General features: G+C 42.8%; 1 protein-coding gene across 1 annotated transcript in view; it reads right to left on the bottom strand.

Annotated features, from left to right (window-relative positions):
• The window catches only part of MTMR8 (myotubularin related protein 8), a 1,273,681-nt gene that overhangs the window by 1,046,559 nt on the left and 207,801 nt on the right, over positions 1 to 19,321 (bottom strand). Inside the window, 1 exon segment of the mRNA XM_044057715.1 lies at positions 5,561 to 5,718. Coding sequence (XP_043913650.1) covers positions 5,561 to 5,718 — 158 coding nt within the window.

The following is a 19,321-nucleotide window of genomic DNA, read 5'->3' as shown; positions in this document are numbered from 1 at the left end:
CACAGGACTGCCCAAATCAGCTTTCTTAGGACCTTATAATATGCCATCTCCAAGTCCAGGAATACCCAGTTGGAACCTGTTCTTATCTATCTTCTCAACCATCTGTTTCACTGCAAACATCAGGATGGTTGTGCTGCATCCTGATCAGAATCAGGAATGCTCAACTCTCATCTTACATTCTACTAATCTGTGTATTTGTTTAGTAATCACCCCCCCCCCCCAAAGAACCTTTATGTAGTGTGACAGGAGTTTGATATCTCAGTACTGCCCAAAGCTGTGGATGTCCCCTTTGTTCTTGTACAATGGCACGAGTATGCTTTTTCTCTAGTCATCTGGGATATACTTTTCTCTCTCTACTGCTATGAGTACCCTTCAGGAGCTATCTCTCCCCTATCTCACCTGACATCTTGATCATATCTGCTGTGACCTCATCTAAGCCTCCACTTTCTCGATTTCATTTTCCTCAGTGCTGTTCTCACTTCTTTTAGGGTGAGCTCATCCTCTTCTTTCATCGTAGACTGTGTCTGCAGCAAACAAGCTTCTGTGGGGTTTTCTTCATTCAGAAATTGCTGGAAATACTACTTCCATCTGCCTTTGATGTTCTCAGGTTATTACTGGCATCCTTTATGACCAGTGTCTGGACTAACTGCTTTATCTTTTTGTCTTTGCCTTGCGACCTGAGAGTTTTTGTGCCATTTACTGAGTCAATTGCCAGAAGCTGGTGGAGTACCACTGATGTCTTGTTCTCTGCTACTGCAGCTCCTCTCTTAGCCTCTCTGTTAGCTAACCAATATTCGTTCTTAGCCTGGTCCATGTTTTCTGTCTCCCATTTTTTCCTGCACTCCTATACTTTCTTTTGATGACTTCCTGGACTTCTGTATGCCACCGCCAGCTTTCCTCAAGTACCTTGCTTCCACACCTTCCTCAGCTGCTTATCGGTTCTATAGTTCTTTTAGGGTGCTGTCATTTTTCACTTCTACCTATTCCCTCTTTTTCTTGAGGTGGTTGACCCCCAAGTAATTCCTTGAGCTTCTGTGCTTTCACCAGTGTCAACCTGGTCTTCAGCATAGTCTCTGTTGACCTGAAAGCCCTCTCCAGCCAATGCTTGCAGCTAATTTGTGGCAACCAAAGGTTTATGCTGTGGGCTGACTGTTTCGCTGAGAATTCCTTTGCAATCACAGATTCTACCCCAGTGCCCTTTCTTTACTAGGAGGAAGTCTAAGTTGCATGTTGGCCACTCTCGACAGTCTCTCTTGGTGAACCACATTTCTGGACAAAATGAAGCCATATGCCAGTCAGAAGTCTCGAAAGGTTTCTCCTTCTTGATTCCTGCTGCCCCACCTATTTGGACTCAGCCAGTCCTCATATCCTGTTCTCAGTCTGTCCCAACTTCTGAATTCAGGTTACCCATTAACACCGATTCCTGTTGTCTTGTTTTATCTAATATGTCCTACAACCATCGGAATGCACTTTTTTCTTCACAATCACAGCCATGCTTGTGGGACCACAGGCCAAGATTATGAATAATGCCCTATCCTCACACGGTAGTCTGAGTGCCATGAGTCTGTCAAGAATTCTGATGACATCCCTCACTGTCTCCTGAAGCCTCTCCATCATTTCTTGCCTGTCCTCCTCCTCCTGAGAAGTAGGCTCTGAATCCAAAGTCAAGTGGCTTTTCTGCACTGCTCCTCCATCTTGTCTCTTGGATACATGGGATGTCCAGCCTCATGCTTACTATCATCCATTTCCAATCTGCATCCTGTCAGTGAACCTAAACGCACTAACAATTCTTAGTTCATGTTTGGCAGTTTGGTTTTACTTCCAGTTTTCACTCAAGAGTTATCCCAGGTTACTCAAGCTGTGCACCTAGACACCATCTGGTAAGTGGCCTATTAATCCAGGGCTGCTACTCTTTATAGTGGGCACACACTTGCCAATACGGGCACATACACCCCGCTCACTGTTAGCATGGGTCTATAGTGCAAGTCTGAGTAGGCAGAGTCCTTAACCCACTTACCACAAGCAAATACCCATGCCCATATTTGGCAACATTACTCAATACAACCAAATCACCTAGAGCCAATTTGTACACAGTTGAGTGAATAGCCCTGACAGAGCATGAAGTCTGTGATCAGTGTTCTCCTATCTTGAGTATACTACACACCACCACTGATACTCAAAGTGGATGGTCTGCACAACTCTTCCTCTTAAAGACAGCATCCACCACAACTCCATTCTTGGCCAAGTTTGAGGTGGAAACACTTGGCATGTTTTTGGGAGGTGGGAGGAACTCCATAAAAACACAGGGAGAACAAGCAAACTCCATACAGGCACTGAACCTTAAACCTTATACATGGGAGGCGAAGACCTTAACCATTATGCCAACTGGTAAGACTGACATGCTAGATTATGGAACAAGTCACTGTGTTAATTGAAAGCCTGTGCAGCATACCATGTTGCCAAATGAGCTTGGTATAAAACCGTGACGTGCATTCAAGAAGACAGAAGTCATTCTTCACATTCCCCTCAAGATGAGATTCAGTCTATTCAGTGCACCAATGTGAGAACATCAAGGAAGCATATAAACTCCTCCGTGGCACATTTACTATGCATCTTTGTGTAAAGCATAAACTTCTAGTGTGCACTAATAAAACTTGCTCAGTATGCAAACACAGACCTTGATAGATCTCAGAGTAAAGAAATATTTTCTTAGCCTCACTGTTGATTAGCATATTTAAAACAATAGGGATGTGGGGATGGTGAATGTATTTGCCCCCTTGCAAAAACAATGTTTTCTGCAAACTTTGATGTTCTAACACTTTATTCATTATTAGTTGGTGTAATGTTTCTGCCCATGATATACTGACATGAATTTGCAAATCAGTACCATTAATAATGTGGCCTCAGCCAGTGTCACCCTGTGTTGCAGAGAAATCATAGGCAAGTACAATGCTCCCAGACAGTGGGCCGAAGCAGGGCTCCAGATTACTGACTGAGCAGATAAAGCAGGTCCCACATACAGTGTGGCTTCTAGCAAACAAATCTTTTGCTCTATTGCTGACAGACTGCACATCTGTTATATGGAACATGGTGTATGTTTTGAGCACTCATCTAATGGCTATACCTTGAACATATGGAAACAAAATTCAAGGTTTCTTTTCTATATTTTCTATATGTGCTTGCATGCATACATGAATGATATGTGCTTGCATGCATACATGAATGAGGTCTGCAGAGCACCCACATTTTCCAAGCATCATACAAGCTCATCTACATGCACCAGCCTGTTACTTTTCAGAAGCTGTACACTACGAAGCAGCCATTATCCAGGAACCTGAACCTGATCCCATGGAGGGATACAGCAGCCGTGATCCAGAAACCTAAACCTAAATTCCATGAAGGCAGACAGTGGTGCCAAAGGACTGTAGGTTCAGTAAAAGTCTGCAGCCACAGCAACCTGAATTGCTGCAGCTGATGGGATGAAAAGCTACAGAGTGCGACGGCCATTCCAAATGAGATGCATACCAACAATTCCCATTTTCTTCAGCAACATGCCATTTTTCCAATTTATGGTGCATTGAAGCAAACAATAAAGAAGCCCAGTAAAACTAAACGGTAAGACATCAACACCAACATATACTGAAGTAGAGATGTATGCCCGTTACACTGTGAACCTGTGAAATCCAAGTGTATACTGTTTATGGTTTCCTAAACCATGTCCCCATACCACTCAACCTCTTAGAACAAGAGATCTGGACAGAGCAAAACATTATTGAATACAAAGGGCCAAACATGAGGAGAAATTTTAAACAACAATCTTAAATAAACTTAAAAAAATTGCTCAAACAACAATTTTTGCTCTAGCATGTATTTTCTGAAAGATATGAATTCAATCTCAAATGTCTGTCATCATTTAGTAACATCAACCCTTGATTTTTTTTTTTGGGGGGGGGGGGGATAAATAGAAATTTTGTGGATCAGACTAAAAACATGAGGCAAAAATCTGGACATTGAGAAAATTTGGACAATTGAAAAGTATACCTACCACAGCCCTGTTCCCACAAAGGACTACCTGTACACAAAGCTTTTGTGCCCTTGAAATATCTTTCAAGCAAATAAATTTAGACAATAAGGTCTACTTAGCAAGATGCAGACTGCCATACTCTGCATCCTTCCATAAATTGCACATTCCATTCCTCACAAAGCTGTTATCCTACAAGATGGATGGTATTCCACAAAAGAGAGAGACTTGAATGCTTTGGATTCATACAATAAACTTGAACCTTGTTCATCAGTAGTAGACTACGTTGTTCTTGACAGCCACACAAGTTTCTCTGTGAACTGGGTGCTAGTCAGTAATGCACACTGAATAATCTCCACGACCTCACACGCAATTTGGAAACATTCAAGAATCTGCCTGCTTACTTGTTCTACATTTTGGTGACAGAAAGCTGAGATTACACTTAGATCAGTAAGGCATAACCAAAATGCTATTTTTGACACCTAGTCAGGTTCCATGCTTAACATCAAATGACCTCTGCTATCTGTATTCTGCTGACAGAGCTGTAGCAAGGGATTTTAGCTCCCGAAGCATCACACCAATACAGTGCCTCCCCAAACGTTTAAAAGTAAACTCAAATGTGATCACTTTAAGTTTTTTTTAAGTGATTTGCCAATGAAAATAAAGTATCTGTACACCATGGCATGTGATACAGAAACTGCAGAACAAACATTCCTCCCCATCAGCAAAAGTTTTCTGAGTTTTTTTTTTTTTTTTTTTTTTTTTAAAAAGATTTTCAAACTCACATTTTCTCTACCTTAATGCCACCGAGAGCAAATTGCGAACTTTAACCTCAGTGGCATCATGATATGAAAATCGTGACGTGCATCTACAGGCTTTAATGGATGCAGCACTAATAAAGTACAGATTCTTATCCACAAAAGTCACCGATCGTACCTTACATGATCCACAAAGATGAAGTCACCAAAGGGTAGCCTAAATTTATTTGAGCCATGGCTTTAATGAAACATTAACCTAACTTTTTATTAAAACATAGTGCACAAGTGTAAGGAATGACTGCAAGGGAAATGCACAGTGGCACACAGCTCACTGGATGTCACAAAGTAGTCGTGATCATTGACAAATCACCAAGAACAATCTGACAGTTTATAAACTGTCACTACACAATCATAATAGTGATCAGTTATAGACAGTTTGTAAACTGTCTACTAAGACATCAGGATTGTTTTAGCTGATTGCTGGTAAGCTGTCAAAAAGGTTTAATTGTTCAGCACCCTCTCCAGTTAGCACCAAAGGAAGGTGCCCCATTTGCCCCATCACTGCTAAACTACTGCTAACTATGGTCTGTCCATTTATGACATGCTAAGCGTTTTCATTCCTAATTATGCAAGGAAATGATGTTTATAGCATTTATCACTGTATGTTTTAAAGATAGGTACAGGAAAACAAGATGTTAACCATTAATTGTACTGTCTCTAGAGAAGAACATTAATATTTTATTTTTCAAAGAAGACATTATAAAACAGTCATATTTGCCACCTCATAATCCTTGTTCAAATCTGTTATTTCCCAGAAATCATTAGGAACACCCATACGTTCAAGGTCCATTTTAAGATCAATCATATTCCATCCAGCGCTTTTATCTTCCTTATTAGGTTGTGGATTATACGAGAATGCATACAGTTCTTCACACTTTACTAAAAGGAAGGAAATAAAAAAAGATGTTAATTTGTTAACCTTCCATGTCTTGTGAGTTTGCTAACTTGAAATTAACATTTTACTTGATTTTCCTCAACCTGGAAATCCTCTGCTCCAAACATTTTTATCACAACATGCAGCTGTATCAATGCAAAAAGCATGCTTGTCAAGTAAGCATAAATATACAGACATGTGCAGAGACCAGCTCTATGTAAGTGACAGGAACATTTTAGCTCACAACAGACAACAGTACTTGATGCTGGCCTGGAAAAGTACATCTCAATATGGATGCAAGGAGGCAGGTACTCAGGTAAGAGAGGATTAAAAAACATGCACAGAGTAGCTGAAGAACTAGTAAGGGTGAATCAAAGCATGGCTGATCAGTATTATACTTCAGTGTGCTAGGGGACTGGATAGGAAAACTAGGAAAGAACAAGCAATGATTCAGGAGGACATTGCCAGTATCGCAGGAACTTATGCCGGTGACAGTACAGAGTTGAAAATGAAAGTGCCTACATACAGATTTTTCAGGAATGACAAAGAAGTGACAGACAGACATGGATTAGAACTCTACATAACAGAGGGCATCAGATGCGAGGATTACTAATTGGTAACAACATTCAACCGAGGATGGAGGTGTTGATGTCAGAAAAGTCAAGCACTTGCCATAACAGATCTAGGAGCAGGTCCATCATCCACAGGTTCATAGGAGTTTACTAAGCTAACAACCACAAGAGCCTTTTTAAGCCTAACCATGCATCCCAAATCTTTGACAAGTTCTGGTACCCTTGATAAATGTAAGCAGGGGCTTGGGAGGTGAAACATTTAGAAGCAGGGGCCTGGGAGATAAACCATTTACAAGCTGCCTGTGTTCATTAGGCACACAGATGCTAAACTAGGGATGAATTTCTTGTTCCCCATCCAATTGTCCAAGTTGCACTTGACTTGGGTTAGAGATGAACTCTGTTTCACATGGATGGGGAGCCTGTTCCACAGAAGTAGTCATCTCTGGGTTACATACCTGTCTCTCCAGCAGGTCCTATTTACAGAACAGGTAAGGTTCAAGTCTTTAGAACAAGTAATTCTGGTGCCGTTTTGCAGATATACAGCAAGTCCATCAGAGTGGGGTCTGACAAGGCCTTGTATGCCAGGCATAGATCTCCCCTCAACAGCCTGTATGAGACAGAATACAGGGATAGGGCCTTGAGGTGGGCTGCACATGACACATTACTTAGGTATTCTTTTAGAAAGGAATCTCTGTGGACATTCCAATTGTGGGATATGCCTGGATAGGTACATACCAAAGGGAGCACTGTACTCAATGACGGATCTGATGAATGCCGAATACAGCGGAACAATGACTTCCTTGTACCTAGATGCCATTACCTTTGTTCATAAGAAGCACAACATAGAATAATTTCCTCACTGCAGCAGACGCATGATAGTCAAAGGCTAGATTACTGTGTGACCCAAGTCCCTGACTACTGAATGAACTCTTAGGAATGTGTTCTCAATATGATAGTTACCAGGGTTGGATGGCTTCCTAAAGGATACTATTATGCATACATGTATTTCTTGGCATTTCATTTTATTCCATGGCTCTGGTACCAGTTGTTTGTCTGTGTCAGCCCTTCTTGGAGAATATTTGTGTCGGAGGGTGATTCAATGACAGCTCCTAAGTTGCAATCTACAAATTTAGTCAGCCAGAAGCCATTGATATTGGCCTTGACTTCAGATAAGTGAATGCCAATAAGGTGTGGTCCCAGGACCAATCCCCGAGAGAGACTGCTTGTGACTGGCCTCTTTGAAGAAGTGGACTCCCCAATTATAACTTTCTGGGTCCTGTCTGTAAGCCAGCTTGGCTATCCACTGGGTGACATAAGGGTTTGTACCTAACCTCTTAGTTTGTCAAAAATGCCCATGTCAGGAATTGTGTCAAATGCCTTGGGCAGGTCAGGGTAGGCAGTGTGAACCATTCTACCCTCATCCATTGCCCTGGAGGCCTTCTCAAAGAAGTCCACCAGGTTGAGTATGCATTACCTATCCTTGATGAAACCAACCTGGGTTGGTCCAGTGTCTGGAGTTTTCCATAACAGTAAGACTAATCCCACTGGACTCTAGGACAGCTTAGCATCTGAAACTTACCCAGGTTACTGTGTCAGATCTAGTGGCATACAGGGATGAAACCTTAATGACTGCTAAAGCAACCCACGTTCAATTAGCAGGTCAAGAGCTTGATAGCGCAGGCAGGAAATGATTGGCATGGGGAGGTCTGCTCAGACAGGATATATATAGGCACAATTCCTTGGGAAGATGGGCAGTGTTGCTCTGTGTAGCCTGGGTGGGGGTGGGATTTTGGCTCACTAAACCAATCACCTGGTGGTGACCCTCATCACCAAATTATTGGGGCATGCACTTACTGGAAGACGACAATGTAGGTCCCCAGAGTGACTCCAGGAGCTTGTCCTCCTACCTACAAGTTAGGTTAGGCCATACAAAATGTCCTTAATACTGGGATGCCTGCTAGGACACAAAACCCCAAAGGCTGCTTGTAAGATGGCTCCTTCAGACTGCTCTCACTCCCATACTGTGTTAAAGTAATTCTCTAGTACAAGGGAATAAATGGGCTATGTCTGACTAGGAGAGGTTTGATGTTATGGCGGTATGAACAGGAAGCACCTACGTCAATACTTCACAATTTGAAAAATCCCTCTCCCTTCCTCAGTAATGCACTGCATGGGGCCTCCTCCAGATATCTAGTACAGCAAGCAAAAATACTAGTCCCTAAACTACAGCAGTAAACAGAAAGGGGAAGGATGATATGTATATTAACAAGGATGGAGCTGCTCATCCAGATACACTGTTATGGTTAAGTACATAACTTTCACAACTGGTAATAAGAAGTCTTCTGCAGAAGGGCAGAGTCCCAGAGAAATAAGCGTTGCCTCTTTCACAAAGGTCACATTGGAAATTTTATAACCAAGCTTCTTTTCAGAAAAGGATATGAACAGCTAAGGATATTTCTAATGGATTTGCTTCTAACTACACAGAGTTAATCGGTGGAGATCCATAAAATGAGAAGGAAATTCTCTTCTTTAGTGTAGTTAGGAAAGAAGACTAAAACGTATATAATGAATGAAATTCACCCCCCCCTTTGCTGTTTTCTGACCTCATGTCTGATGACCATCAAACCTCCTGTGATGGGACTTTGCCCATTCATTCCCCAATACTGGGAATTACACCAGTAGAATATGGGGCAACAGTCATCTGAACAGGCCATCATACATTCAGCTATGTTACTATCTTATGCCTTCACTGGAACCCTGGCAATAAAGATGGTTTCTGTGTGGCCTAACCCTCCCCGGGGGTGGGTCTACATACATCACTGCTAGAAATGAAATTGCTTCTCCCCCCTCCCCAACTGCTCATTCCTGTACACAAACTAATGAAGGCTACAACCAGGCCGTAGTTTGCTGCGGTGAAATCCTGCCCCAAGGATGCACACCACACTGCAACCCATCCTCCTGGAGGTACAACTGTGTGCATCCCACTAAACCCTGCCCTCTACCATCAGGATGGGTACGCTTCTCCTTTTCTGCCAGCTGTGTCAGGCACCCAGACTGCTAATTGAATCTTGACTGCATGAACCATAGTCAGGGCTTTATCCCATTACACCACCTAAGTTGGGTTAAGAATAGTTTCAGTAACTACAGTAGGCATAAAGGAAAGTCTAAGTATTCAATGATACTCTATCCTTGTGAAAAAACACTACTTCAGAAGAGTGTACTAATAGGGCCCAAAATTCAGAATTTGTTCTGGTTGAAGAATGACCAAAAGAGAAAAACAAGTCTTGCAGGATAAAAACTTCAATTCCACTTAGGATGCCAGCTTATACTGGAGAAGTTAGTGTTTCTCCAGGGCATAAGAGAGACTCAAGTAGGAGCAGGTTCATTTATAGGTGACCTTAAAGAATAATTAATATCTTTTAGAAGAGCTCTGTACACATTAAAGGATGCAAATTACAATGAATATTAGTCTTGGATAAAATTGGTTACATAAACTAAAATGCACCTTAATGGCAAAATAAAGTCCAGTCAAAGAATTGCAAAAGGTATTTTTAAACAAAAGTATATAGGCATTAAAAGAATCAAAACCTTTAGATTAAGCCCACACAGAAAAAATGGGACCACTTGCTTTTATATGCTTTCCAGGTATTAGGTTTCTGGGGAAAGTAGAATTACTGGCTACCAAATAAATCATGTAGTTAAATGTGCAAACTGAAGATCTGGGTGGGGCTTGCTAATGTGATTTGACAATTTGACAAGCAGGGATCTGAAGTATCAAAAGTGGAGAGGTTTGTCCAAAAGGTAAAGTATAGGTAAGGGGAAACTTATCAATACCAAGTGAATAACTTTCAACTTATGCTGTTTGACTTTCTGGATAAACTTTGCCATCAGGAGAACTGGGAGAAGTGCAAAGTAGTCTTCTGAGGACTTATTTCTGAATTACAGCATCACTGGGATACTTCCTAGTGTAGGGATGACAGAAAACAAGTTGCTGCACTTGTCTCTGGATGGAGAGTTACACATATCACAGCATGATTTCATATTTAAACTACAGAGGAGTTGAGGGACTGTGTGTGGTATTAGCAGGCAGTGGATAAACCTGCCAGTGAACTGGCATCACTTGGAATATGGTTTGCCACCAGAAAGTATGTCTGACATAGCCAGTTCTCAAACTCCCAGTGCTTTTCAACATCATGGACAGAAGGCATTCCCACGCTCCCTTGTTAATCTACCAAACTTTTGCCATCTCGTTAGAGCAATTGGGTTTCACACCCTGGGGCAGGGAAGTCCATAGTACACATGTGTATGCTGGCCACAGAGTGTGACCAGACACCTTAGGTGGTCTGCCATTGACAATGTTCCCACCATAAGGCAGATGCACCCATGATGACTGGAACTAGTGAGTGGTATCTAAAATGGAGTAGCTTGTATCAAGACCGAGCAAATGCCACTACCACTGCAAAAGAGGTTTACAGATCCTGGATATCTTGATTTGCTGGGACACCGATATGGATGAATGCGACCACTGAATTTGCAGCATCCACTGCAATACTCATAGTATTTTAGTAGTTTTACTATCTGGATTGCCACTGCCATCATTGCTAAAGATTTGACGCAAAGAGTTGGCAGCTGTAGATTGCAACTCAGTGAGTTGAGACCAAATGCTGGATAAGAAGGATTCTTTCTGAGGCAGACTGTACATGTCCAGACTGCAGCTTATAAATGTAAGCAACTGAAATTGACCCAGCTGAGGCTCCTCTGAGTTCACTTTGATCTCTAAGGACTGATGTACCTTTAAAAAGGACTCGAGAACAGATTTAGCCTGCTCAGGAAGGTATAGCTAGAAACTAGTCATCTGTGTAGGACAACATGTATACCCCTTTCAGTGTCTAGTTCGCTGTAGCTACAGGCATACATCTGGTGATCACCCTGTGAGCTGAGGAGAGTCCAAATGGAAGAATCTTGAACTGCTGATAACCGGATTACTCCTGGGAGCAAAGAGGAATTTTGGGCCCCTTGGATGAAGGCTGGCATCCTGCAGAACCAAAGAAAATCAAACAGCTGAGTGACATGGAAGGATGGGACTATGTGTTCAAGCCACTTAAACTTTAGATAGGCCTTTCCTCTGGCACTAAAAACAACCTAAAATTGTATTCTAATCTTCTCTGGTCTGGTAGGGCCACTTGGACAGCTCTTATTGCTACACAAGAAGGCTAAAAACTCATTTTCTTGCTGAAATTTTCTGATGAGGTTGTGTAGTGGGATTGTACTTCCTCTGTATATTACTATAGTTATCAACTATGCAGATGGTGTGCAATGAAATTGTACATCCATTACTGTCCTTATCCGCCTGTGATGGGTAGCCACGCAGAGAGGTTGACAGACAAACATTCCTGATTACCTGCAGAGTGGGACAGTCAGGAAAGCAGTCATGGATTCTGTTACTGCCTTGCCAGAAGGGGTGAATCAGTTACTCCTACTCCTTTTTGGGGGGGGGGGGTGACTGTTCTGGAAAGAGCCATTGTAAATCTTGTTTCTTCATGACCTTTGATTTTGCTGCTGCTAACTAATCCTGAAGCATAACTTTTAGGATGCAGAGAAGTCCATGCCAAAAGGTGCATTAGAGAATCTGAAATCTGACACAAACAGCTGTGAGTACTTTACTCTCTTCTTACATAGTCAAGAATAGTTTGCTGTCTTTCTACATGGCCCTCCAGGAGAGATTTAACCTACTGCCAAGTGGAACCCAGAAAATATGAAATTAACTGATCCATGGATATAGCATCGTTTTACATCTACTTCCATTTGATGCTCACAGCTTCTTAAGTCATTGTCAAGTTTTGGGGGACTGACTTCTCTAGTCAAGTGACTCAACAAATAATGGTCAGCATAAGAAAAGGGAATGTAAGCCGCGGTGGTACAGCGGTAGCGTTGTTGCCTCACAGCAAGAGGTTCTCCTGTTCGAGTCATGGCTGGAGTGCCTTCTGTGTGGAGTCTGCATGTCCTCTCCGCGGTAGAGTGGCCTCCAAAAGACATGCGTGAATGGGTGTGCCTTCGCTGAAAGTTGGGCGTTGGGCTGGCAACTCGGCACCATAAAAAATCTACTGCCAATCATTAGCAGACCAGAGTTCCACTGTGGCAACCCCTGACCGGGAAAAGCCGAAAAGACAAACATAAGAAAGGGAATATATAAACAACAAGCTGACATGAAAACGGTTAAATCTAGGAAGTCCTGCACTGGAGATATTAATCACATTCAGTCATCTGTTATTCATATTTACCTTTATAATGCAAACAGCTACAAGTTACTGAGGGGCATTGTGTGAAATGTCATTGTGGAATACAGAAATACATAGTCACTGTTCACATGTAATACACTAGAGTGCAGCTATTTAAATTATGAAAGCATATATTTCCATATGTATAGGACAAGTAGCTGTAAGGCAGTTTGAGTAGCAAATTGCAAGAAAAAAAGTCAGGTAAATAGCCAAGATATATTTAAAAGGTGGTTACACTTGAGGATGAAGCAGCTAATGCTGCTTACTGCAGGATTATGGTATAACACCACCTACAGTAGTACTCTGGCAGCCTTGGTGTGCTCTAGCTTACTGCAGTATAGTACACTATACTAACAAATGTTTGCAGCCATCAGTAATTGTTCTATAGAAATCAATTTAAGACGCTCACCAGAATAGCAGAACAGAGTAGAGAGGAAAAGTACAGTTTTGTACCTACCATAAATGAAGATGTTCGTGTGTAGATACTGCTGCAGTCATTACACTTGGGTTATCCTGCCGCCAGGCGGTTCCCCAGTCGGCCTGAGTTCCAAAGTCTTGGTCCGGCGTCAGTTGCTGTCTCTTCTTCCTTGACGTCAGTGCGACAGGGGTGTATAAGATGCAGCCAACGCCATTTTCTTCAGTTTTTCTTGCCCCAGATGTCAGGTGCCTCTAAATATGTAGGCAATTGCAATTGCTAATAAAACATATATAAGAAAAGCAAAAAACAACTTACAGCTACCAGCAAATACTCCCCATAGGTAGTAAGGGTAGAAGACATAGATATGTACCAACCAGTAAGAGGGGAAGGAGGGAGGGTAACCTGGACTGCAGCAGTGTCTACACTCGAACATCTACATTTATGGTAGGTACAAAACTGTACTATGTTCATCATGTGTTACTGCTGCAGTCATTACACTTGGGTGGAATCCCAAAGCTGAGGTAGGGAGGATGGATCTATAAGGCATTAGGGGTGGCTATAAGGTCCTGCAGCACAGCAGTGGCAAAGCCAGCTCTGGATTTGGAATATAAAGGCAAATGATAATGTTTGGTGAAGGTATGTACAGAACTCCATGTTGCTGCTTCTAAAATATCCTTGGTAGGCACTCCTCTGAAGTAGACAGTTGAAGTGGCTGTTGCCCTGGGAGTGAGATCTAATGCTGCTAGGTACAGGTTTCCCGTGGTGGGTATAGCAAAAACGTATACAGTGAGCTATCCATTTTGAAATAGTCTGCTTTGAAATGGCTTTTCCCTGTGCTCCTGCAGCGTATGCTACCAATAATTGCTCAGATTTTCTGAAAGCTTTGGTTTTGTCCAAGTAGAAGCGTAATTGTCTGTGAATGTCCAAGGAATGTAGTAGTCTCTCTCCTTTGTTCTGTGGTTTTGGATAAAAAGTTGGCAAGTGAATAGTTTAGTTTAGAGCCACACTTGATATTACCTTAGGCATAAACGTAGGGTTAGTTCTTAAGGACACCTTGTCCTGGTGGAAGATGAGGAAAGGTTCCACTGCCATTAGTGCCTGTAATTCTGAAACTCTTCTTGCTGATGTTATTGCCAGTAGCAGAGCAGTCTTCCAAGAGATGTATTTTAATTCTGCTGCATTAGCTGGCTCAAAAGGAGGTAAAGTTCATTTTTCCAAAACAAAGTTGAGGTCCCAAGTTGGTTTTGGTGCTCTACGGGGCACAGTCTCAAGTTTTTAGCCCCTCTGAGGTACTGTTTGAGCAAAGGATTTGAAAAAATTGGTGGATCCATGTTGTAATGAGCAGAAATGGCTGAGGCATGAATCTTGATGGATGAGAAGGAGAGACCCTTGTCCAGCATCTCAGTTAAGTATTGAAGTATCTGAGGAATGTTTGGGACAAGAGGGTCAAGGCTGTGTGCTTGGTTCCAGGCACAGAATCTGTTCCATTTATCAGAGTAGGCTCTCCTGGTGCTAGGCCTTCTGGCCTCCAGAATGACATCCATAACAGCTTTGGAGAAAGGCAATGCTTGCTTGGTTAAGGAATTTTCCATGCAGCTAGATTTAAGGTCTTTAGCTGGCTGTGAAGTATCCGATTGCTGTGTTGTGTCAACAGCTGTGGGATTTGAGGCAAAATCCAGGGTGGTTTTTGTGCTAAGTTCTTTAAGATTGGGTACCAGTGCTGGCATGGCCAGTCTGGTGCAATCAGGATCATCTTTGGCTCTTCCTGCCTGGCTTTTATGAGTACCTTTGGAAGGAGAGGTAAAGGAGGGAAAACATATACTTGTTTTTTCCAGCTGAATGAGAGGGCATCCACTTTCCCTGCTTGTGGATGGTAGCTCCTTGTGCAGAATTTCTATAGTTGGCAGTTCATTGGGGATGCAAAGAGATCTAGGTCTGGTTTCCCCCAGTTTTGTGCTATCATTCTGAATATTAGTGGACTCAATTGCCATTATTGAGGATCCATGATGTTTCAGCTTAAGTCGTTTGCATGTGCGTTTTTCTCTCCTGGCAGGAATTGTGCCTGCAGATGAACTTGGTAGTTTAAAGCTGTGTTCCACAAGTTCATGGCTTGTCTGCAGAGGGGGTAGGAGTGTGTGCCCCCTTGCTTGTTTATGTACCACATAACTGTGGTGTTGTCTGTCCTTAGTAGTAGTGGTCTTGGATGTAGCAGATCCTTGAAAGATAGAATTGCATTTTGTACAGCTAGCATCTCTGATTGATGTGGAGATGTCAATGTTCTGCGGGCCACTCACCCTGAATACATTTTCCTGCCATGTGTGCTCCCCAGGCGTAATCCGATGCATCTGTTGTCAGTGTCTGCCTGGCTGTGGGTTGAGTAAAAGGCTGTCCCTTGTTGAGGTGACAAGCCTGAGCCCACCATTGAAACTCCTGTTGTAGGCAAGGAATTAGTGGTATAACTGTTTCCAAATTTTGACAGTGTTGAGACCATACACTCTTTAGGTACCATTGTAGTTTCCTCATATGCAGTCTAGCATATGGAATTAGTAGTATGCAAGATGCCATGTAACCCAAGGCCTGCAGAATTTTTCTTGCAGGGAGTTGGGTCTTTGCCATTAAATGAAAATACTGAGTCAGTTGTCCTTGCTTGTCTGGCGTGAGATAAGCCATCTGGGCCGTTGTGTTTAAGCTGGCACCCAGGAATATTATCTGTTGTGAGGGCACTAGTTTTGATTTCTTTTCGTTTACTGTGTACCCCAGGCAACTTAATAACTTTTTACGTACGCCAGATGCTTTAGAAGAATGTCCTTGCTCTCTGCTTGATCAGGCAGTCGTCCAGGTATGGGTAAATTTGAATTCCTTTTTGCCTGCAAAATGCAATTACTGGTTCCAGGCACTTTGTGAAGACCCTGGGAGCAGTAGATAAGCCAAAGGGCAGTGCAGAGAATTGATAGTGCATTGAACCTGCTAGAAATCTGAGGTATCTTCTGCAGTTTTGTCTGATAGGGACATGCAGGTATGCCTCTTTGAGGTCCAAAGTCACGAGCCAAGCTTTCTTGCCCAGCATGGGAAGTTGCTGTAGTGTCAACATTTTGAATTTTGGAATATCCAGGTAAGTATTCAGAGAAGAAAGGTCCAGAATGGGTCTCCAGGCTTTGTCCTTTCTGGGAACCAGAAAGAGTCGAGTAAAATCCTTGTCCTTGCTCTTGTGGTGGTACCTTTTGAATAAGCTCTCATGTCCATGAGTGCTGCAATCTGTTTTTGAGCCTCTGCCCATTGATTTGGTGGCAGATTTGGCATTCCTTTTAACCTTGGAAGAGTGTGGAAGTGGAACCTGTAACCTTGAGATATGATGTTGAGAACCCATTTGTCTTTGTTGATGCAATGCCAATTGTGATCGAAAAGAGCCAGTTTTCCTCCTAAGGGGGCTGCCAAGAGAGAACTGTTTGGCAGCTGTAGTGGGAAGTCATTGAGACTATTTTTTTATAGGGTTGAGGTCTGTCTTCCCCTTCTTTCTGGCCTGGAGTACCCCATTGTCGAGGTCTGTAAGGGCCTTGTGTCTGACCTCTACCTCTTGGACGTCTATATCTGCCCCTTTGAGGTCTGTCTGACTGGAAAGGACCAATTTTTTGTTGGCCAATTTCTGCTAAAACGAGGAGGTTGAACCTGTAAGAAATCTTTGACCGTTTGCATAGATTTTGCCTTATCTTCCATCTTTTTTAATACCTCCTCTGCCTTAACTCCAAACAACACATCCTGCTGCAAAGGTGCATCCAGTAATTTGGCCTTAACATGATCTGGTAGCGTATGTTCCTTTAACCAAGCATGCCTTCTAATGACAGAGCCTGTAACTGCTGCTCTACAGGAGACCTCTAATGAATCAAAACCACATTGCAAAGTATGTTTTCCCACTTGTTCAGCTGCATGCAATAAATCCTGCATTTCTTTCAAATTAGGAGGATCAGAATCTGGAAGCATCTTTTGTTTCAACTGAGACATTAAAAATTGCTGATATTTCAGCATGTGAAACTGGCAATTCAAGGCTCTCATGGCTAAAGTTGCAGATGTATAAATTTTCTTGCCCCATCTGTCTAATGCTCTGGAATCTTGGTCAGAGGGGACTGGGTTTTTAGCTGACGAGGCCTTAATCCTTTGGGTCCCTGAGAAATAGTTTCAGGGTCAGCAACAGGCTTTTGTATAGAAATTTGTGAGAGTCAGGGACTCTTAATATCTATCTGGCTTAACTGGGGCTGGTGGTAAGGAGTCAGGGTTTAAGCTGGATTCAGTGTATACATCATCCACAATATCTAGCACTGGCGGAATAGCAAAGGGTCTGTGTTGAGGCAATAAAAGGAAGTCTCTCAGCCTTTTCTTGGATTCTGAGTAATCCTGGCCTTCCCAGTGGAAATGCTCCCTCATGGTATGCAAGGTCTCCCCAAAGTAGTAGTCCTCAGGCGGAGAGGCTGATGGAATTGATTCCTCAGCATCAGAATCCTAATAAGGGGGTAAGGAATACCCTAGGTCTGAGGATGAGTCAGAGGAAATGGACACCTGGTCTGAAGATTCATAGTCTGCATCTTGTCTGGAGGGGGTTGGGACCCTCTGATCAGGGTGATTAGGTCTTCGGCCATTTTTAGCATTTGTTTCTTAGGCATGGAAGCCTGCCCTGGAGATTGCTGTGTCTGTTTCTTTGCTTTTAAGGGAGGCTTAGACTTAACAGAGGGTTTAATAGTTAACTGGGTAGGTCTGAAAACACCCTCTGAAGCTGTGGATTGTTAAGCTACTTCGGTTCCCTATGTAGGATTAAGTTCGGTAATCTGAATACCAAGAGCATCCGAAGGCCCAGCCAGCTCCACGTGGGAGTCGGAGGCGGTCTGTGGTTCTACTGAAGCGTTCGTCAGGGACTGCATAGGCTCCTCGCTAAAAACCGGAGAACCGGCAACCAGCCTAGAAGAGGCCTCGTCGTCAGTCTTGGGCCTCCGATGCCTGTCCTTTTTATGAATTCTGGTCGTCGGTAGTTCCGACGGCATGGTGCAATTAAATTTTCTGCCAAAATAATGTCGGGCAAAATCAAACCGACGTTTAATAGTGCACTTGTTAAACCTAGCACAAAACCGACAACCAGTGACGTCATGGTCTGGGCCTAGGCATGGGATACAGTAGGAGTGGAAATCCCTATGAGGTATTTGCTTCCCACAAGAAATACAATTATTAACTTTTACTGACATTGGTCTGAGGCAAGAAAAAGTTTCCCCAACGGGGTACTTAGCTTTTTAGAAGACTTTGGTTCTGGATTCGGAATGAAAATCTCAGGAGTCAGCCGACCGGCACTGGCGAACTGCTTCTGCTTCGGGCACCGCGTGGCAAGACGTCAGGGAAGAAGCGACAGCAACCGACACTGGTCCAAGACTTTGGAACTCAGGCCGACTGGGGAACCGCCTGACGGCAGGATAACCCAAGTGTAATGACTGCAGCAGTGTCACACGAACATCAGCAAGCCATAACAAAACAGACTTCATACCCTGCCAGGCTGTACAGCTCTGTGCACAGCAATAAACCACTTAGTCATTCAAAACCCTTTACTGCTTTCAGCTTCGGGGATCATAAACCAGTCTACATCCAATGTTCAGAGTCTTCCTTGTCACACAAGCCATTCGAGAGCCTACAAAGAATTTCAAAGTTTGCTCATCACTGGAAAGAATGATAAATGTAAGTAGTGGAGTGGGTGGGATCACATGCAGTGGTATGCATGATCACCCTCTGTACTGATGCAGTTTGGTATACTAGAAGGAGAGAGAGGGGACTGGAAAAAAATCCTGGACAATGCCAGCTATGCACTGATATTTCAGTAACAGTGGGGAAAAGATAAGAGCCTAGGAAAATGGGAGGATGGGAAGGGCTTAAAAGGATCAAATCAGCTTTCCTGTCTTCATCCAAGGTTTTGAGAAGGGTACCAAAAAATCCAAGGTTTTGAAAAGGGTACCAGAAAAAACTTTGTGAGGGTTAATCATATGCTAACATACAGTTCAAAATTTCCCATATGCTTACATTTTATCTGGCATCTTTTTTAATAATAATATAATTGAGAACAGTAATCAGTAAACACAGATGCTGTCTGTTCTCCCATCCTTTAAATGCAAACTGTCCAACCCACCCCCACCCCCAGAAAAAAAGAAGCTCGATGCTGTTACAAAGAGAATAGGTAAAGTAAAACCTTATCCAGTTCCATGCTTACCTAAACTTGTCTGAAACAGTGATTTAAAAAAAAAATCTATGAAGTGGTCTTAGCACAGTGTGTCTTCACTGCAATAATAAATGGATACAAGTTCTGCCAATAAAT

This window comes from Protopterus annectens, chromosome 15.part0, assembly GCF_019279795.1.
Source record: "Protopterus annectens isolate FY-2018-M chromosome 15.part0, PAN1.0, whole genome shotgun sequence".
Lineage (NCBI taxonomy): Eukaryota > Metazoa > Chordata > Ceratodontiformes > Protopteridae > Protopterus > Protopterus annectens.
The sequence above is the reverse complement of the archived record's forward strand: the minus strand, read 5'-3'. Positions and strand labels throughout refer to the sequence as shown.